This window comes from Hesperophylax consimilis, chromosome 20 (assembly GCF_061612785.1).
Source record: "Hesperophylax consimilis isolate HC1 chromosome 20, BYU_Hcon_1.0, whole genome shotgun sequence".
Classification (NCBI taxonomy): Eukaryota; Metazoa; Arthropoda; class Insecta; order Trichoptera; family Limnephilidae; genus Hesperophylax; species Hesperophylax consimilis.
In genome coordinates, this window is record NC_142855.1 from 18556445 (window position 1) to 18578939 (window position 22495).

At 37.0% G+C, this 22495-nt stretch overlaps 1 protein-coding gene across 2 annotated transcripts; it reads right to left on the bottom strand.

The window, feature by feature from the left end:
• Positions 1-345: 345 nt before the first annotated feature.
• Positions 346-22050, bottom strand: LOC149414246 (uncharacterized). Of its 2 annotated transcripts, none has more exons than XM_089643768.1 (11): positions 22015-22050; positions 13920-14041; positions 12200-12411; positions 11001-11352; positions 10068-10176; positions 9472-9561; positions 8140-8194; positions 6224-6383; positions 5937-6118; positions 3786-3910; positions 346-1199 (listed from the first exon to the last, which is right to left on the bottom strand). In XM_089643768.1, exons 2-11 carry the CDS (start codon positions 13999-14001, stop codon positions 530-532), a joined length of 2037 nt encoding a protein of 678 aa, XP_089499894.1. In that variant the 5' UTR covers positions 14002-14041; positions 22015-22050; the 3' UTR covers positions 346-529. The 2 variants fall into 2 exon arrangements, with proteins under 2 accessions (XP_089499894.1, XP_089499891.1); XM_089643765.1 differs by having other exon boundaries at positions 21849-22033.
• Positions 22051-22495: the final 445 nt, after the last annotated feature.

Here is a 22495-nt window from a genome sequence, read left to right on the forward strand (position 1 = left end):
TTCAATTCAATAATTGATTTATTCAATCCGTCAAACATTGATTCAATGCAACAATTTGTGGATTTAATTGAATATAAATTAGCTGATCGAAATAATCAAAATAGTGATGGATTGATTCAATCAAATTATGGAGTATATCCATAATTGATTAAATCCATCAATTATTGTTTGATTGGTCTGAATCAATCAATCTGACAATTGATTTGTTTTCAATCCAACAATTTATTGATTAAATCTATCAGTTAATTGATTCAATATAATAATGGATTGAACCAATTGTTGCATTGGACCAATCTATTGACGGATTAAAACCAATCAATCAATTGTTGCATTGAAACAATGGATTGAAACCGTTCAATCAGTTGTTGAATTTAATCGACGTATGATGGATTGATGAAATCCATCATTTGATTGATTCGCTCCACCAATTGAGTCGCAAATGTTAAAAAATAATGGACAGCCCAAATGACGGTGAATGAATGGATTAATTCGGATGCACCGACCTGGTGTAACCCCCAAACTGGTACAATCACGAACTCGTTGAACTGTCGTCGACGTCTTCAATATCCTCCACATCGTCATCTTCTTCGTCATCATCATTGTCACCGTTGGAGCTGGTCGGGTTGATGATGTCCGTCTCTTCCTGGAAGTGAACCTTACGCTTGTTCGTCGCCGCTGTGGTCATCGTCAAGTCCGGGTGATTCTTCAGCAGCTGGGAGACGCTGATAGCATCGTTGCCGGACGCGGCGTCATCGGCAGTGTCGCCCTTTAAAAACTTCATATTTACAACACGGATCGCCGGTGATTTTAACATGATCGACTTTGGATCGCCCACAATCGATTTGGCATCAGGATCGACCGATTGATTCAGCTTAGGCGAGTCGATCGAGCGGTCGTCTTTACCGCTGGATCCGTCCTCTTCATCGTCTTCATTATCGTCGGACTGCAAGTCCGTTTCGTATTTTGGACACTGTTGTTTATCCGTCTTCCCATTGTTGGCCTCGTTGTCTTCGTGGCTTTGAGGGGAAGTAGAGGCTTCTTCCTTGATTGAAGTGTTGGGGTCTATGGTGTTGAGGTAGCTGGACAGCGTCTGAGGCGTCACGTTGAGCATCTCAGCCGCCTTGAAGAGAGTTATGTCTTTCATCTGCAGTTTGATGAGAATTTCGGCCCGACCTTGCTCCGTCCAGAAGTCTTGTACCCTATGGATAAATGTAACAAGGTCGTCAATATATAATAACAATAGATATTAGCCCTCTCATACTAGATTACATTAACTTCAATCTAAAAGTAACAACACCTAAGCCCGTCGTCCAACGGGTCGGAAAGCAATCAACCGAGTCCTGTAAGACCCTGCACGGAAAATGAAGTTCGTTATAGTCTGCAGTGTAATTCAGTGAGGAACTTTTCTGCGCAGAGTCTTGAGAAACTTGATGTAAACTTGTTGTTCAAACTTCTAAAAACATATGCGAAACCAGCAAAGATCGTTCATTTTGTGGCAAAAGTGTTGTCGTAATTTGTTGCGTAATGTAGTTATTTTGCTACAAATGTAAGATTTTCATCAATTGTTACTTTTATCGAACCTATCTATAAGATATATGTATTTTTTTAATATTCGTATAGCTAATTAAATTGGCCGTTAGAGCCCCCTACCTAAAACACTTCTAACTGCCTCAATTTCGCGTTTGAAATGATCTTCACACAACTAATCTAGTGAGAGTTGGGACGAACTTGCTCTGAGTAGACCAACAAAAGGTAAAAGCAATGATTCTTCCATCTTTCGATTTGAGATAATGCACTTTCATTTTGATAAACGTTTTCTTAACCTTCCAGCGGGCGCGCTGTCGTAAAATTTACGACAAACGCGCCTTATCGCTTCCCCCACTCTTGCGACTTAGTTGTAAGCATCGAGCTTCGAGCTATGCTAGAGTCAAATCAAATGTCAAACATTTACCGCAAGATATAAATGCTTTTCTCAAAGTGAATTACGGTAGGGCAGTTGAACCGATAACAGAAGAAGAAAACAGAAGCTTTCCAAAATGCCGTTTTTGTCGGTTATGTGCACTGGATAAGAAAAGATCCTCAGCATCAATGAAGTGTTGCCGTTGCCAGTCCTTTACATGCAAGAACCATTCTTCAGTTGAGGTGGTTTGTAACAATTGTAAGGATGATAATATTGATTCTGACTAAATAGGTCGATAAAATATTTAGTTTTGAAATATTAACATGTTTAGAGTGTTGCTTCGTTTTTTTTTAAGAAAGTCTTATATTTTTTTTTGTAAGTGCTGCCTTTTATGATTTTTCATATCCTTAAAGAAATTCCCTAACGTTTGTATAAAGAAAACACCACTTACATGGAGAAAACTTGATGACGTAAAATTTACGACAAGCGCCCGCTCAAGGGAAATTTCTCAACGCGCCCGCTGGAAGGTTAAACCAATATTTTTGTTTGATTTTACGATTCACATGCCTTTAACCTTTCCCTTACTGTGCTAAAAAAATCCATGCGTTTCGGTGTTGTGTAGTCAATACACATCTCAAAATAAGCGATTTAATATCGGAAATAATTGTAATTTAATTGCTGAAAACATGAAAAAACCATTGTCAGATGCTAAAAAAACATACGAGGAGTCCACATCTAACGACGGTCCGCGACCGACTGGCTGGCGGCTGGCACACACACAGCTATGCGCTCGTAGGTATCGACGGTCTAAATCAAAATACAACTGCGGACATGTGGATTTCTCATGTTCCCGCATAGCGAACTAAAGCGGGACATCAATAGCGTGTCATTTCCTCGCACAATCTTCGCGTAGCAGTGTCACACAGTTGATTGTATTGGTGTATTTGTTTCCGATTTTTAACAAAAATCTCTGATTTTTAATTGAATTTGAAAACTATGTAAAATAATATTTTTTAATTCAGTGCATAAATGTATAGCAGAGGAATACCTAAAACCTGAACCCAGAATTTATTATATTTATAGAGTTATTAAAGTCAAGGTGAAAAATCCCATACTAAGAAATGATATTCCGCGGCAGCTCCCCAATTGATCTGACCCCCTCTCCTTCCGTAGGAAGAGGAAGATAGCATAGTGTGACATCTCAACATATAATCTGTGTAGGCCACGCCCACATAAGCATTATTTTTAATAAGCTCAAAAATATGTCTCTAGCAAAAGATATATTAGAAAAAGTTTATAAAAGATATTTTAGAAAAATAATGGGGTAGCCTTATAAATTGATCAGCGATTGTAAAGATGACCGCATAAAACAGAACATGAAAAAAGAATTGGAAGAATAAGGAATGTGTGTCTAAAGGTATGAAAGAGAAAGCATGATAGTGTTTTACCTTCCTACACTGTAACGACTATTCCTTTGCAAATAATAACAGTATAAATCTTATTATTTTTTGACGATAAACTAATGTTTATAAGACAAGGTTTTTATGCATAGCACAAAGGACAACAAATGATTATAAGCATTAATTACTCGCCTGAAATATCCATACAAATTGAAAATATCGCCCGAGTAAAAATAAATTCCGCCGACGGGAATTGAACCCGCACCTTCTGATGTCAGGTCAGGTGCTCTGGATCACTGAGCTACGTCGCTTATTAAATATTTTTATTAGTATAAATCGATAGATATTTAATGGATGATCAGCTCATCATCTCAAAACGAGCACAGTTAGGTTTGGTTAGGTTGTTTCTTTTTCTACAATGTTTTGTTGTGTCGCTGTTCTGTTTAGTGAAACCATAAAAAGCTTGATGGGAGAGGGGACGGTACCTGTAAGGCCGGTTGATGCAGCCAAAGCAGTCTCGGTAGCGGCCGTAAAGGGTGCCGTACGACACGCCCAGCATCTCCGCAGCCTGCTTCATCTCCAGCTCCTTGCAGAACACAGCCTCCATCACCTGCGGATCGGAGATTCATTGTTATATCGAGACAATCCAAAGTACAAATAAACTTAATAGGGATTACCAGGAGGCCAAGATTTGGAAGAGACAATACTCCATATGATGAAATTGAACTACATTATTGGATAGAATCAAACAAACAATTTCTCAAAGTATTTTAACCTCTCAGACAAAGACATTTATTTACTATGTGTTCCTTTGAGAACTATCAAAATGTGATAATTTTTGTGTTATTTACGAGTTTTGCTAAAAGCTTCATAACTCACGTTTTGGGAAACGTAGCCTCATTCTAAAAAATGTTTTGGAAAGATTATGAAATCCACTATCGTATTGTATTGTTATACGTAAATATTTGCGTTTCTAAATATACATTGTATGAAAACGTCAAAAATATGTAAAAATTGCTGACCATTATTTCAAAGCCGTGAAAAATGTACTTTTTTCTGAGTATCATAAAGAAATAACACTTTATATATTGAAGAAATATAATTAAAAACTATTAGTCACCTCAAAATATTAACCGTCCAAACTAAAATATTTTTAATAAATTATTTAGAATCACAATAAATTATGAACGAACAAGATGACAGATCCAATCGGCTTAGATAATGCACCTCTACGTTCCATAGATATTCTTGAATACAGACGCGTAGCGTTATTTATTATCGATACTCTGTTTTTTAAATCATGGCAATCCGTATACTAGTGATGGAAATAAATCGATTTTTGTAAAATCTTGCGCGTTTACGTGAAAAGACGTTCTAATGTCTTGACCGCTATTATCATATTTACATCTTTTGACGTTCTAATGTTCTGAGTGGTTAACTTGCAAAAAGTGTATTTTTATAAAATAATCAAATTAATCTACGAATTATATGCAAAAATTATACCATACTTTACAGTTACCCTTAATAGCCAACAAGCTTTACAACATGACAATTGTTCTTGTCTGCAGATCACAATTTGTTCAAAAGCTGAAACAGACTAACGGCCGTTGTTCCCAATCCTACTGATCAACTGTTGAGCCGAATGTTTGGCTCAACACTGCTCAAACGCACAACTTCGCTCTTTCCAACGAAAAGGTGACGGACTGAGCGATTAACCAATTTAAGGAATCCAAACTATTGGATTAAACTTGCCTCAGTAAATGACTAGTTATAAAAAATGTCGGCAGAGTGAAAAATATTCGCGACGCCAAGACCCTTTGGCATAAAGTCAAGGTAACATTTTATTTTTAACATATTAAATGCGTTTGTTTAAACAGTACAGTATTTAAAAAAAAATATATGCAACAGTTAATTCGTCAATATTAATTTAACATTGAAAGTTTTTATTTTGATGTGATTTTATTGTCTATGAAAGTGGGCGGGGCCACTCAAGATAATCAACAGTAAAGATGTTTGGAAACAGGCGAATCGAACGTTACTGAACAAATCACTCGGCTGATCGGAGCCTGAGATCGATCGTTCGAAATGTTGGGAACAACGGCCGTTAGAATCGGCATTTAAACTTTGAACTGAATGCGAAACAACTGGGTCTAAATGATTTTTGTCCGTCACTAAACAAGTGAAGAAATATTATAATAATTACGATTTCTAGCAGTCTTGACTTGACTTGTCACTTCTGGTTTCTTTACCTTTACCCGTCTTTGGTGTTTGCTTTCATATACCAATTCAATTTCTCAACAATCTATATAAATAAATTTGTAAAAGTTCTTCACCAATTGCTTTGAAATTTTGACACAACGTTGCATACGAATACGCGTGTGTTTTTATATACTTTTATTAAATAGATGTCACCTGTGACAGGTAAAAACATGCCATTTTTGAAAAACATTTGTTGGACAAATTTGTTTTTTTTTTAAAAAACAGCGCCATCTATTTGACGTAAAAGCAAAAAGCCCTATTGATACTCATATAGCTAATAACTAATATAAAAAATAAGAATTGCGAAAGATTTAATGCATTTCTCTTCCATGATGTGTTTCGATGATGAAAATAAAATAAATTAAAAAATCACTCACTCTTTTAACATAGTCCTCAGCCCAAAACTGAGGTCTTCTACCCCGCACCAGGTAGTCGCTGAGCTTAACCACGTCCGCAAACTGCGCTAGGGTCCCCCCTGTCGCGGGGCCCGGAGTCGTGGGGGCCTCGGCCGCCACCGGCTTGTCCAGCGGGCTGCTGGTCGTCAGCGCCAGTGGATCCCCTGGGGGCACACAAAGGTTGGTGATGTTGCATTATACCAATATATATTCAAAGAACCGCAACTAATCAACTCCAGCGCGGTATGAGGTATGAGGAAGGTGCCAACCTTTGAACTGGGTAGAGTTCTGCGGTGAGGGGTGTGTGATGGGTGCATGGGGGCTAGACGGAGCCACCCCGTCCACCTCCATGACGGTGTCCAGGAACTGGGAGATGTCCCGTCCATCCAGGGATGCCTCCGAATACTCCGAAGACAGCTCCTCCGGATCCTGTACCAAGAGAAACAAGATTAAATTCAGCGAACAGAAACTACAAACATATTAAACAGGAAGAGATATAGCTTTCGAGAGAGAAAAAAATTACCACTCGATTATCAGACAACTACTATAATTCGCCGTTACTTTTACGGTTTTTTAGGGTTTTCCAATAAGGGGTGTTATTTTGATATTCAATCGTAAAAGATCAATGGTTTCGTTGCTTGTGTGGCACGTAGCGCCGTCTTGTTGAAAGTAAACGTTGTCCAGATCAATACCATCCAATTCCGGCCATAAAAAATCATTAATCCTCTCTCGATAGTGCAATCCATTCACCGTAACTGTTGCTCCAGCCTCATTTTCGAAAAAGTAAGGTCCAATAACTCCGCCGGACCATAAACCGCACCAAACAGTCCCACATTGAGGATAGAGAGGCTTTTCAACAATAACTCTTGGGTTTTCCGAGCCCCAGATGCGACAATTTTGCTTGTTGACGAAGCCACCGAGGTGGAAATGGGCCTCATCACTCAAGATGATTTGCATTTGATTCACTCAAGTGAATATTCATAATTTCAATGCGTTGTTGAAGTGTGTGTCGTTCCATTTTTATTAATGGCGTAGTTTCTACTTGTCAAATGTCAAAAAATGACAGCTTCCAAAGTAACATCTACCGAAATAGCGGGCTATTCAAAATAACACCACTTATTGGAAAACCCTGTACAATCGTGAGATGTAAATGCTGATAGATGTATTGAAAGAATGGCGAATGCAGGAAATTCCATTAATACAGGACTGAACGCGGTTCGTACCTACCCTGATGTACGGAACGTGCAGAGAAATGAGATCATAACGAGGCATATGTGTGCTAAAACCATGTTCAACCGTGTTACAAAGAATGGTGAACAAGATTGAAAAATGGACGCTAAGACAATTTTGACACATGAAATGGATGAACAAAGACATACGAAGAGAATTTATGATGCAAAAGCAAATGGTGGAAGTTAGGAAAGCCCGGGGAAAACGTTGCACGACCGAGATAGTGAAATGTTAAGAGTCTGAATAACAGAAGTATGAGACGGTGTATGAATATGCTAGAAGCAAGGAAAGTGCGCCAAGACAGAGTTGTGTGGCGGTATATCCTCTCAAGTATCTCCGATGATCTAGGTATCTTGGTGACTGCCGGCACAGGTCTGTGCCGAGGTTCGTACAGTCAATTTGGCATTCTCAGACTATAAAAATATTACCATTTGTTATTTCGGCTACTGGCATTAAACCTAGCTCTCTCATTCAAAATTTAGGCGTATTAGATTATCAAAAAATTTATATATAAAGATGCAAAAGTCGGTCATTTTAAATACATGTAGGATAACGAAAGATTTTTTAAATATTTATGTTGAGAGATCAGTAGGATTTATAGGCCCTGTTAGAAGTTCTACCGAGCCGAACCCTCTGATATGAAAATATCTGGAGTCGGTGAATTATTTTCCCATTTGATCTCTGGTGAGTTGACGTGTTGTTCTTGTATTGTTTTGTATTTATTTTGCTTATATAATGGACTTGCATAATGTGGATTGACCAGATGATCATTTGTGGAAAAGTGTGTGGAAGGGTTTAGTTTATCCTATGGGGAAGATTTAACCCGGACATAAAATCGGAAAAAGAAAATTATGATTTATTGTCTTCTTTTCTTAGTAAAATATAGAGATAATGATTAGGTTCACAATAATAATAGTAAATTTTAAAGTAAATATTTATATTTAAAAAGTGTTACCTCAATTCTGTCAGCGGGAGGCCTGACCCATTCTATCGGTAGTTCCTTCATGAGACTGAAAACATATAACCATCAATTTTAATATCAACCTATTGACACTACAAAAATAGTTTATTGAAACTATTCTATTTTATTATATTATTTATTTCTTATTTGTATTAGTAATATTTTCATTTAAAAAAAAAAAAATTAATTTAAAAAAAACCAATTATTGCACCGATTGTTTTCTATTCATGTTTATATCGTAAGACATTTCTCCAGAATGGGTTTCATTATTTTTACATAAACCTGCATACATGTCCTACATAAAATGAGCATGATATTCTTTGAAAATTAAAATATTTTAATTTTGAATGAAAATTAATTTCAACATGTACAGATAAATAAATTTTCTGGATAGTCAGAGAGGTAACATTCATGAAGTAAATATAAGCAACTACAGTGTTACAGTAGAACCCCGTTAATTCGAAAAACGCATAAATTTAAATTTTCGCCAAAAAAATATCCAGAGAAAAAATTTTCATACAAAATGGTTCTTTAATTCGAAATTCGTTAATTCGTAATTTATTTTTGTCGAAATTTTATGATTTATTTTCGCAAAATCAGATTTTTACGAATTTATTTAAAATATATGAATTTAAAGGGCCGGCCGCGACGGAAATCAGAAGCGAAATTTCAATTTAGATGGAAATATATTGTATTTTTACTAAATTTACTTGGAAAAAGTTATAAATTTACTTCGAAAAGAGCCGGAGTAGCGGAAATCGGCTGCAAAATTACGATTCACGTGGAAAAAACATATTTTTACGAATTTACTTCAAATATCTGAATTTAAAAGGACGGCCGCGACGAAAATTTGTCGCGAAATCTCGATTTACGCGGAAATATATCCAAATATCCGAATTTAAAAAACGACTGCGACGGTAATCGTCCGCTGAAATGTTTAGTATTTTACAATTACCGCCGACCGCGGCGATAATCGGCTACGAAAATTCGATTGACATGGGAATAATTCGTATTAATACGAATTTACTTCAAAGTTTGAAGGGGCGGCCGAGGAACTCAAATTTCAAAATTTCAAATTACGTCGAATTCGTTAATTCAAAATTTTATTTGTGATGTCCCGTGGATTACGAATTAACGAGGTTCTACTGTATCAGCGCAAGCGACTCTGATTTTCTCCTCAACACAGTTTTCAAAGCATAAAGGTTAAAATCGCATCGTAAAAAATTCTAGCATGAATAGATTAGAACATATTACCGAGCATGGCCATAAAAATTGTCCGTTAGAACTGTAAAAAACAGATTAAAAAGCAGGGAAATGAAATCTCACCTTTCTTCCGGAACTTTCTGCATGATTGCAATTTGGGGTGAATCCATTTTGATCTTTTTGGGGCTGGAGTGCTCTACTGTCAAAATATCGCTGAAATTGAAAATAAACACTATAACACATTCGCTGTATAGATAATCTACACAAGTGCGATCTACAGAGAATTTAAAAATTAAGCGCGAATTTTTAAGCGAAAACATCATTTTTATATGAATTTTGCAAATCATCGTGGGAAACTTTGACAGCCTCCGTGGTTGAGAGATTACCATCTTCGGCTACGATTCTGGACGTCGCGGGATCAAATCCCGTCATGCGAATTAAAATAATATAATGCGAATGCCAACGACTCACTGGCTCCAAACGGTTGAAAGACAACCATTCAGAATCGAAACATTACTTGAAAGTATCTGGTGACCGAATCTGAACAGCCAGGTACTTCACCATCTTCCTCCTCCCCATCTCCTTTTTTCTCCCCATTAACCTTCAGCCTCACACCGTACCCCAATTTTAAATGCAATAGTCTCACTGGCTCGAGACCTTTGGGACATCGGCGCGTAGATAAAAAAACAAATAAAAACGATCAGCACTATAAATAATACCTGTCTTGGGACATTTTAGGCTCCAACGGCGGTCGTCCTCTTCTTCTTTTGACCGCTTCCACGGGGGACGGAGTTTGGGTCACGTTTAACGGCGGTAATATCAGCGAACCTGCGCACAAATTACACATATAAGACATGAGAACCGGTATGGACAGTGCACTACCTGAGGGAACTGGTAGGACTACTAACGGGACTCTGCCACCTCAGGAGACACATGCAGTTGTTGGGAGTGCACTGATAGATGCAGGAAATGTAAATAGGATGAAGAGACTCCAATTCAGCTTTGATGACAAGCTCCAGCTCTGTTGCTCGAGTGAGAAGACACATTGTGGAACCAGGAGAGATAGCCAAATATCCAATTACAACCCTGGTCAACTTTATCAAGGTATCAAGGGATTAAGGATTAAGGGTTAATTTGTGTCAATTTCCGCTTTGCAATAAAATCCAAATAAATGTGACATTTCTGAAAGTATCCGAAAACTAAAAACTGTTTTTGAAAGGTGATGAAATACACATTCAAAATTTATTATTAGAAATTAATATCAAATTTTTAATCCAATTATAAAAAAGTTTTAAAATCGATTCACCCTACGTTTTTTCGTCTGAACACTGGACTAAAATTAATGATAACGAAGAAAAAAAACGCGCATTTTATTAGACAAATTATACTATAAACATTATTACCTCATTTTTAATTCGTTTCATAAATAGTAAATAAAATATTCAAAAAGTTTTTCTCAAATTGGAAAAGAGTGAGAGAAAACTAGAGGTTTTTTGTGGTTAACTTCAAGATTTGAATATAAAGCGTGGTGTTTTCTCTTTCAAACACCGCTTAGATCATATTTCTCACGATGAGAGTAAGGGAGATATAAGGATTTCAATGAGACCATAGTGCCATTAGCCCGAGAGGTTAAACCAATTAAAACTACTTACCATTAATGGCTAGCATTATCGGCTGAACGGGATGCACTTCTTCTATGTCCGCAATCAGCGGGTCTGTCCCAACCGAGCTCGTAATCGTCTCGGCCTTTGTAATGGTCGGGCCGGTCAAGGGCACCCCGATCGGGGGAGTCACATTGCTCTTGGCCGTAATCGCCGCCGCCACCGCTGTAATGTTGGACGCAATGTTTGACTGCAATTGGTTGGATGCGTAATTCAGTGGCGGTTCAATGTTTGAGGCATTGTTTGTTGTGGTGTTGGTAGCGTTAGAGTCCTTCCATGATACGTCAGCCAGTCCTTTGATTTTGAGTTCTTCAGCGGTTTTTAAAAGTCCTGCTAATTCCGTCTGAAATGGAAATGATAACAACGATTATTATTATTAAATAAGCAGGCAGCATATTAGTAGAATGGATGACATGTTGTGGAAGTTTGTTCCATGCTTCCACTACTCTATGTTAGTAGAATGGATGACATGTTGTGGAAGTTAGTTTCATGCTTCCACTACTCTATGTTAGTAGAATGGATGACATGTTGTGGAAGTTTGTTCCATGCTTCCACTACTCCATGTTAGTAGAATGGATGACATGTTGGGGAAGTTAGTTCCATGCTTCCACTACTCTATGTTAGTAGAATGGATGACATGTTGTGGAAGTTAGTTGCAAGCTTCCACTACTCTATATTAGTAGAATGGATGACATGTTGTGGAAGTTAGTTGCAAGCTTCCACTACTCTATATTAGTAGAATGGATGGCATGTTGTGGAAGTTAGTTCCATGCTTCCACTACTCTATGTTAGTAGAATGGATGACATGTTGTGGAAGTTAGTTCCATGCTTCCACTACTCTATACATATTAGTAGAATGGATGACATGTTGTGGGAGTTAGTTCCATGCTTCTACTACTCTATTTGCCAAGGAAGGATTTCCTGGGATTATTTGTTTTGTCATCGCATTGTATTATAAACTGTACATTGTTTTATATTATTTGATCTGTATTAGGTAAGGCACACTGTAGGAATAATTTTAAGAGCATGATCACTAATACTAATTACTATTTTTAAGTTAGTTATAGTAAAGCACAATTAAAGTGAAATGACACAAAACTGCGCTACATAAATGTAATGTTATATTTATCCTATTCACGGTCGGTAGTTTAGCAAGAAGCCAGTCACCACAGTATTCTGATGAGACTTACGTGGTGCACGCTGACCTCCCCCGTGTACATGAAAGCCAGCAGCTGGCGCAGGTGGTGCGGCTCGGTGCGGTCCAGCACGAGGGCGGGCTCGCCCCCGGCCGCCTCGTGGCTGTCCAGCAGCAGCGCCAGCAGGCCGGAGCAGGAGGCCAGCACGGCGCGGTGTGCGCGAAAGGCACATCCCCCGCACCACAGCGTCACATCGCAAAAGCTTCCTGGAACGAGACAGACGAACATGGTACAACAGATACACAAAAAATATACAGCCTTACTAATAAAAAAAAATCACTACCCAACCGTTGTTAACCCTTTGTGTGCCGGCTAAAAAAAATCGTCCACTTTCTGAAATATAACATGAAATTAATTATTGTTAACATTCTATTTTCGTAATAGATAACGAGTGAATAATCTACCATAAGAAAGTTTCCCTGATAATTTCCCATTAACTCAGGGAAATTAATTATTAGTTGGCGTGATGGAAATGTCAGCACTTGAGAAATTTTAAAAAAATGTTCTATTAACCTTTCCCTTACTGTGCTAAAAAAATCCACGCGTTCCGGTGCTGTGTAGTCAATACACATCTCAAAATAAGCGATTTAATATCGGAAAAATATGAATATTCATAGCTAATCGCTTATGTTTATTATGTTTTATATCAAATGAGATAATAATTGTAATTTAATTGCTGAAAACATGAAAATAACATTGACAGAGGCTAAAAAAACGTGCGAGAAGTCCATATCTAACGACGGCCCGCGACCGACTGGCTGGCGCACTGGACGCACACACACAGTATTGCGGTCGTAGGTATCGATGTTCTAAATACAACTGCGGAAGTGTGGATTTGTGATGTTTCCGCATAGCGAACTAAAGCGGGACATCAATAGCGTGTCATTTCCTCGCACACTCTTCGCGTATTAGTATCACACGGTTGATTGTATTGGTGTATTTTTCCCGATTTTTAACAAAAATCTCTGATTGATAATTGAATTTGAAAACTATGTAAAATATTATTTTTTAATTCAGTGCATAAATGTATAACGGAGGAATACCTAAAAACTGAACCCAGAATATATTATATTTACAGAGTTATTAAAGTTATTAGAAGCAATGTGTAGTAAATACGCAATATCAATCACAAAAAATAATTCAAAAGTCAACACTGGACGACAGCTAAACCCCAGGTACCGCCGCCCCGTCAAACATAAATTGGATAACTAACCTCTGCCATAGGTCACTACGATTGGTGATTTAGCAGGGGTGACCCTTTGACCTCTCTATCTGGTCTCTCTCGGCCTTGCGCCGCAGCACGAGGGATAGATCATTCGTTCGTCACTCCTGGACACACTGATCGCTAGGTTCCTACCCACCACTAATACACTTTTCCTTCTCAGAACTTCCTCATCTTCATTTCCTAATAAAGACCCTCCACAAAGCATCCCCAAAGATGACATAGGCCAGGAGAGAAATCAATTTCTTCAGGGCCTCCCGTGTGTGTAATGTAAAAAAAAAAAAACCATATGTAACTTTCATTTTTTAGACGGCTGTTAAACATCAGATTAAAGTTTATTAGTAAGATTTATACATAAACAGTTGTGTATTTAAAATTTAACACAAATGATATACAACTGTTTACAGTTGTGTAAATTTTAAACACGTTTATTAGTAAGACATTTAGACTGTAAATATGACGTCGGATAGAATGATTAAGATGATGATTTACCCTTCTCTAGAAGCTGTGAGAAGGTGAACTGGATATTTGTATTGTGGTATTTCCACTTAAGGCAGTACTGCTGTGGCAACATCCTGCTTTTTCAGCCAACCATCATCGGAACCGACAAATAACTGAAACCAATAAATATACATTTTATAATTAAAAAGTAAATCAAATATTTGCATGGGGTCATGTCAAGTGTCAGAGTAACAGAACAGTAAAGAAGATGTGGAAACGATAGGTCTTCTTATAGACAGACGAAAGATGTAGTAGTATCAGATCTTCTTGGTCCTCCAGCGAGATGCTCAACACCGTGGATGGTGGAGATGATGAACGACAAACTCCCCCAGGCCGACGCTTGACACCACGGTGGTGGAGATAAACGGTGGCGAATTCCTGTAGGCCGATGCTCAACACCGTGGATAGTGGAGATAAACAGTGGCAAATCCTGCAGGCCGATGCTCAACACCGTGGATAGTGGAGATAAACAGTGGCGAATTCCTGCAGGCTGATGCTCAACACCGTGGATAGTGGAGATAAACAGTGGCAAATCCTGCAGGCCGATGCTTAACACCGTGGATAGTGGAGATAAACAGTGGCAAATCCTGCAGGCCGATGCTCAACATCGTGGATAGTGGAGATAAACAGTGGCGAATTCCTGCAGGCTGATGCTCAACACCGTGGATAGTGGAGATAAACAGTGGCAAATCCTGCAGGCCGATGCTCAACACCGTGGATAGTGGAGATAAACAGTGGCAAATCCTGCAGGCCGATGCTCAACACCGTGGATAGTGGAGATAAACAGTGGCGAATCCTGCAGGCCGATGCTCAACACCGTGGATAGTGGAGATAAACAGTGGTGGAGTGTGGTCTTGGCGATGTAGTCGGTTTGTTAATCGCCGGTGAAGAGCATGGGACTTCCTGGACCCCAGTGTTTTGCGGTTATGGTGGAAACTGGATGAGTGGATCTCCGTGGTGGGCCCGACATGTGGATATCCACAGCAGACACGCCAAATTGTAAACTGAATTGTAAACTGAGTGCAGTGTGGCATGCTTTATATAGGCGCGGCGCTTTGTAGAGCCACCCGGAGGATTCTAGAAGTCGCAGGTAGACTGGAGCACTTTCATCGCGATACTAGAAGTTTCCTGGTGTGATTCACGCTGCCCGTAATAGAGAAAAGTCTCGAAAGTTCTAGGTTGCGCTGCGAATGGCTCGTATTATTCTGTTAGCAAACTAGATGGTAGTTGTTTCATTGCATAACCAACACCTCTGCCGGTCACCCCAAGCGGTTCGCTACCTTTAGTGACTTGAGCAGGGGTTTGTCCAGGTCTTGGCTGCGTTTGCCACCAACTGCGCAGCAGGCCACATTGGAAAAGGCCGGATGATGAGACCTTTCGACTTCTCTAGCGGGACTCTTTCGACCTAGACCTTGAACCTCAGTGGGAGAGATGGATTCATAAGTCTCAGATTCCTACTCACCCCACAGATTTAAAAGGGGATATGTGCATCAAGTCAATACCAACATTCAGGTGTTCCGTAAATGACATAATACCATGTTTACATTATACTTATAATAGAGATAGTAATTACTTATTAGGTATTTCATAAAATTGAAGTATAAACTGATTTTTGTTGTTTGTTTTTGGGGTGTTATGCCGTGTTGCGCTAACTCCTTCTTTAGCCGACGTTTCGGACAGCGTTGCAGTGTCCATCATCAGGGCAGATCCGGTACATCCGAAGATGTGCATCTACTGGATCTGCCCTGATGATGGACAGTGCAACGCTTTCCGAAACGTCGGCTAAAGAAGGAGTTAGCGCAACACGGCATAACACCCCAAAAACAAACAACAAAAATGCTTTTGGCCGTGAGAATCTAAAAACTTACCTATAAACTGATTGTATATTTCATTTATTGTCATTACATATTGGAAGGTGCAAATTTTCCTAGTTCCTTTTTCACTGTCAGCAAATGTCCAGGATGAAGACATTTTGGCCTACATTCAACATTTCAATGTACTTCACACAGATTTCAACAAACGTCCAGGATGAACACATTTTGGCCTACATTCAACATTTCAATGTACTTCGCACAGATTTCACCAAACGTCCAGGATGAACACATTTTGGCCTACATTCAACATTTCAATGTACTTCACACAGATTTCAACAAACGTCCAGGATGAACACATTTTGGCCTACATTCAACATTTCAATGTACTTCACACAGATTTCAACAAACGTCCAGGATGAACACATTTTGGCCTACATTCAACATTTCAATGTACTTCACACAGATTTCAACAAACGTCCAGGATGAACACATTTTGGCCTACATTCAACATTTCAATGTACTTCGCACAGATTTCACCAAACGTCCAGGATGAACACATTTTGGCCTACATTCAACATTTCAATGTACTTCACACAGATTTCAACAAACGTCCAGGATGAACACATTTTGGCCTACATTCAACATTTCAATGTACTTCACACAGATTTCAACAAACGTCCAGGATGAACACATTTTGGCCTACATTCAACATTTCAATGTACTTCACACAGATTTCAACAAACGTCCAGGATGAACACATTTTGGCCTACATTCAACATTTCAATGTACTTCGCACAGATTTCACCAAACGTCCAGGATGAACACATTTTGGCCTACATTCAACATTTCAATGTACTTCACACAGATTTCAACAAACGTCCAGGATGAACACATTTTGGCCTACATTCAACATTTCAATGTACTTCACACAGATTTCAACAAACGTCCAGGATGAACACATTTTGGCCTACATTCAACATTTCAATGTACTTCACACAGATTTCAACAAACGTCCAGGATGAACACATTTTGGCCTACATTCAACATTTCAATGTACTTCGCACAGATTTCACCAAACGTCCAGGATGAACACATTTTGGCCTACATTCAACATTTCAATGTACTTCACACAGATTTCAACAAACGTCCAGGATGAACACATTTTGGCCTACATTCAACATTTCAATGTACTTCGCACAGATTTCACCAAACGTCCAGGATGAACACATTTTGGCCTACATTCAACATTTCAATGTACTTCACACAGATTTCAACAAACGTCCAGGATGAACACATTTTGGCCTACATTCAACATTTCAATGTACTTCGCACAGATTTCACCAAACGTCCAGGATGAACACATTTTGGCCTACATTCAACATTTCAATGTACTTCACACAGATTTCAACAAACGTCCAGGATGAACACATTTTGGCCTACATTCAACATTTCAATGTACTTCGCACAGATTTCACCAAACGTCCAGGATGAACACATTTTGGCCTACATTCAACATTTCAATGTACTTCACACAGATTTCAACAAACGTCCAGGATGAACACATTTTGGCCTACATTCAACATTTCAATGTACTTTACACAGATTTCAACAAACGTCCAGGATGAAGACATTTTGGCCTACATTCAACATTTCAATGTACTTCACACAGATTTCAACAAACGTCCAGGATGAACACATTTTGGCCTACATTCAACATTTCAATGTACTTCGCACAGATTTCACCAAACGTCCAGGATGAACACATTTTGGCCTACATTCAACATTTCAATGTACTTCACACAGATTTCAACAAACGTCCAGGATGAACACATTTTGGCCTACATTCAACATTTCAATGTACTTCGCACAGATTTCACCAAACGTCCAGGATGAACACATTTTGGCCTACATTCAACATTTCAATGTACTTCACACAGATTTCAACAAACGTCCAGGATGAACACATTTTGGCCTACATTCAACATTTCAATGTACTTTACACAGATTTCAACAAACGTCCAGGATGAAGACATTTTGGCCTACATTCAACATTTCAATGTACTTCGCACAGATTTCAACAAACGTGCCGCACAGACAGGAGAAATATAACGACACCCGGTTGTTGGGTTAACGTTAACGGCTGTAAAGGTCATTATTATTATTGCGGGTCTTAAAGAGGCCCGGATTATATAAAGGACGAAAACAATCAATAATAATAATAATATTTGGATGATTTGTATAGCACCGTTTTATTGTGAAAAATCACCTCAAGGGCGCTGTAAAAATCTATAAATAGTGTAAAACAGTCGCTATCTGCGTCTGTCTGTTTGTGAGCTTAGTTCTTCTAAACTACGCAACGGATTTTAAGATTTTCAAAAGAAAGTAGAGAAAAGTCCATGTTTTGTAATTCTTTAAAGCGCTTACATTGCTAACGCTGGCTAAACCTTGTGAGATACATCAAAATAATGTACTACGGAATTGTATATCTTAAAAAGGCCTACAGAAAAGTCCAGGATGGTATAAGTCTATCTCCTAAGGATAACTCTCAGCAACGCTGGGTACAGGCCAGTTTATAATAATTTTCTAAAATAATTATCTTATTACTAACTATAGACTAGACAAACTATTATCAAGTTATGGCTAGCAAATTGCATCTACAGGTTCGTCCATCACTAATACAAAACTATATATACAATGCGTTTAACCAATGAACGTGATTCTGCTTTAGAATGTACATATATTATTATTTAATTTCATTCCGTACAGGCAGATAATATCGGAAGAAAATTTTAAGAGCTTCAAAATCTTAGATCTCCGAAAGTTCTTTTTGATTGCTTTGAAATTTTGACACAACGTTACATTCGAATACGCTTGTGTTTTTATATACCTATATTATATAGATGTCAACTGCGACAGGTGAAAAAATGCTTTTTATAAAAAAAACAGCGCCATCTATTGGACAGACATGCCACTTTTGAAAAAAGAGTTGGATGTAAAAGCAACACGCGCTATTGTTTCTCTATCTGCACTGACAGACTGAGCCACAGCGATGCGCAACGTACCTAATAACCGAAGAAAAAAAGAAGTGAAAAATATCTTTGACGTCAACAGGTTTAGGAAAATTCAATATTCGACATGGAAAAAATTATTCGGCTAGTGGTCTACGGAAAAAAAAAGTTTGGGAACATCTCATGTAAATGATGTGAGAAAATTGAGTTCTGTGACGGTCCATTCTCTCTGCCTACCACTCCGGGGAAACAATGTGATGATTAGTTATTTCAAATATTTAAGGAAGAAACTATTGGAAGAATTAACAGTAAAACCTTTTTATCATTATATAATTAATTGAAAACAAAACCTAATAAAAGTAATTTCAACAGTGGTAGGTACTAAAATGTTTATAGCCAAAATTATAAATTTTAAATTGAAAAATTGTTATTCTAATTTTAAAATAACCATAAAAAACCGATCAACAAAATTTCTAAAACGATTCAATTTACAAATAAATTATATAAAACATTTGGAGCACAAATTGAAACTAGGTACAAACAATTTACTTCTCAGGCCTCTGCCATATTTTTATAACGAAAAAATATATAAAAAGACACGTATTATAGGAGACAAATGTTACAGATTTTTGTTGTGTCGTATAAAAATAATTTTTTAAAAAAAATTCCAAATTCCATTCGGAACCTTTGGTATCATAAAGGTGCACATCTAGATTTGAATATAAAGCATGGTGTTTTCTCTTTCTAACACCGTTTAGATCATATTTCTCACCATGACAGTAAGGTACTTGACATAACACAGCTTTCTCTGTCCATCCACTCTGCATGTTCAAACCATCGGACAAAAATAATAATGAAACAAACATTTTAAATTGACAATCTTAATACATAAAAATTCAGCCGGCATATGTTAGTGTTCGCAAAATCAAAAAGTAGTCGACCGATTGTTCTTATTAATGCCAAGAGTGTTTAGAGAGAGGGTTTTAATGGTAGAAGGAGTCGGGGACGCCCAAGGAACACTTAACGCAATATCTCTGGAGTTGAATTAATCCCCTGCATATCCATTTTCTACCGATTTATAACAAGCTTCCTGTTAACTCTTTAAGTTTTTAAGTTCCAAAAAAAAAGAAGTAATTTTTGAAGATAATATCTATACATTTGTTATGCCGAAACGTTAATTATATGAAATTCCCTCGATAGAAAAAAATCGCAAATTAAGCTACAAAAATTATTAAAAACACACTTTGTTCTGTTATTTAATATGTTGCAGGCATGAAAAAATTCACAGTGTATCTTTAAATGCAACTAAAGCATTTGGCAAAAGATTTTTGCTCTATTTCAAACGAGTCGTGTTTTATTAAATATTTTCACTATTTATGCTTAATTATTATCGTTTTTTATATTAGCGCGCTCCCTCTAACATTTGTATTTACATATCTCGCTTTCAAACCAGCTTTGAACGCTTACTACTGGGCTTTTAAGTCGATGCAATGTAGTTTTTTAACAGTAACATTGTGATATACAGTAGTGAATGTTGGAAGAAGTCGGAGACGACCGATAAAGACATTAGCAATAGCGAAGCATTGCAGGAAACAATTAAAGCAGGGATTTCACATTTTCAGAAGAAGATAAATTAAATGAATGGTTAATATTATAAAGGTGGTCCATTAGGTACCCCAAATTTAAATTACTCTCCATCATAACTTTAATATTTCACAGTTGTCATCTGCTGTTACTGAGGTTACTAAAAATTAAATCTGGCGTATACGATGACCACCCTATACTAATAAAATGATATATATTTACATAACCGGCACGCTTTTAAAACAGGCACAAATTACGGAAATTAAATGTTTCGTCTCAAGTTAATTACTGCAAGAAACAACGATTTACGTCAGGATAGACGGTAAAAGATGTATTATAATTCCATTTTAAAGTTCTAAGTAAGTTAAAAATTTACCTGATAAAACGATCCCTTTATCGTCATTTTGGTTTCAGTTTGATTTTGTTTCGTTTCAATCTAAATACGCACAAATTACTTAACTAACCCAAACATAGAAACTAATAACATGTTTTGAGCATGTAAATAAGTGTTAATACGAAGCGTAATTTTCATAATCTGTGCCTAAAAATGCAACAGTTAAAAAAAACCTAAAACCAAAATAGTTCACTTAAAAAATTAAAATTGCATATGGAGTACAAATTTGGTATTAAAATAAACAGAATTTCAAAAGAAACAAACAACCGTAGCACAAATTTCACATATAAAATTATAAAAAAACAATAATAAACATAAATTCAAAATTAGAACTGACAAAACTTTAATATTAGAACTAAAATTCAAAATTAGAACTGATAATACATTAATATTAAAACAAACTCAAAATTAGAACTGACAAAACATTAATATTAGAACAAAAATTCAAAATTAGAACTGACAAAACATTCATATTAGAACAAAAATTCAAAACTAGAACTGGCAAAACTTTAATATTAGAACAAAAATTCAAAATTAGAACTGATAATACATTAATATTAGAACTAACTCAAAATTAGAACTGACAAAACATTAATATTAGAACAAAAATTCAAAAATAAAACTGACAAAAAATTAATATTAGAACATGATTTCAAAAATTAGAACTAACAAAACTAAAATGACGATAGTTGAAAATGAATCACAAAAATGATTAGGTTCAATCAAAACAGACTAATACAAACGAAAAACTTTGATTTAAGATGTGGCATTTCTAAAAGAGACAAAAAATAGCATAGCGACGTTGTACAATTTGAAATTCAACAATTTTTTGTCAAACTAGGGCCATTTTGTCAGATTCGTAGCCATCCGGATGTCAAAAACAAATAAATAATAATAATAAAAAACTAACCCAAAAAAACTAGTCCAAATACGGGAATATTTCACTTGTGAAGATTATGTGCATTTCCAACAATCATACGTAGTTTTCACTATTAAACCGAGTGTTATAAGTAATTGAAACGCTTTTGAAAAAAACACAGAGCACTCGAGAAAAGAGAAAGATCTACCTAATTAGTGGATTTAAAAAAACACGTAAAATGGACATTATTCCAAAAACTACCTTCTATATTCCGGTGAGATTCTGCTCAAATGGAGGTGTATTTTTGAAAAGTGAGCTCGTAAAATGATGAGAAAATCAATACGCCGCTTTCTCGGCCGCCGACGATTGTAAACTTGTGTATTTTTTTACATAAAAAACCGCAATAAAAACAAGACATAATTCTTACGAGACAGGGCGAACTGGAGTCGGCTAGCTGTCAGATACACAACACGAATATTACTCCGTACTAATACCAAAATAAGAGAAGCTCTCTTGAAAACAATACTAAATACCACACAACAAATAACACTATGAAGTAAAATTACAACTAAATAAATTTCATACAAAATATCATCAACATAAAACTCTCAACGCATTATTTTCATAGTTCTATTTTACGCCGCCAGTTTCTCTAGTAATTTCTTACGTGATAATTCTATTATGCTGCTTGTATTGAGATCACTCTCTTTGAGCGCATGCATTTTGGAAGCAGAAACTTTTTAACTATTGCCATCTACGTTTTAAAACTACAAGTAACTAAAATTTAGATTGTTTGAAAATAATTATTTTCTTTTGCCATGTTTGATACATGGTGATCGAATCAGAAAAGTGAGGAACTTTCTAACCTTCATCTTCTCGTCTTCTTCTCATTTCTACTCTCTTCAGTC

Coding starts and splice junctions, on each gene's coding strand:
- LOC149414246 (XM_089643768.1), bottom strand. CDS start 14,001: ATGTTGCCACAGCAGTACTGCCTTAAGTGGAAATACCACAATACAAAT. Junction 6,384..8,139: donor CTCCCGCTGACAGAATTGAG/GTAACACTTTTT, acceptor CTCTTGGTACAG/GATCCGGAGGAGCTGTCTTC. Junction 3,911..5,936: donor CTGAGGACTATGTTAAAAGA/GTGAGTGATTTT, acceptor TCCGATCCGCAG/GTGATGGAGGCTGTGTTCTG.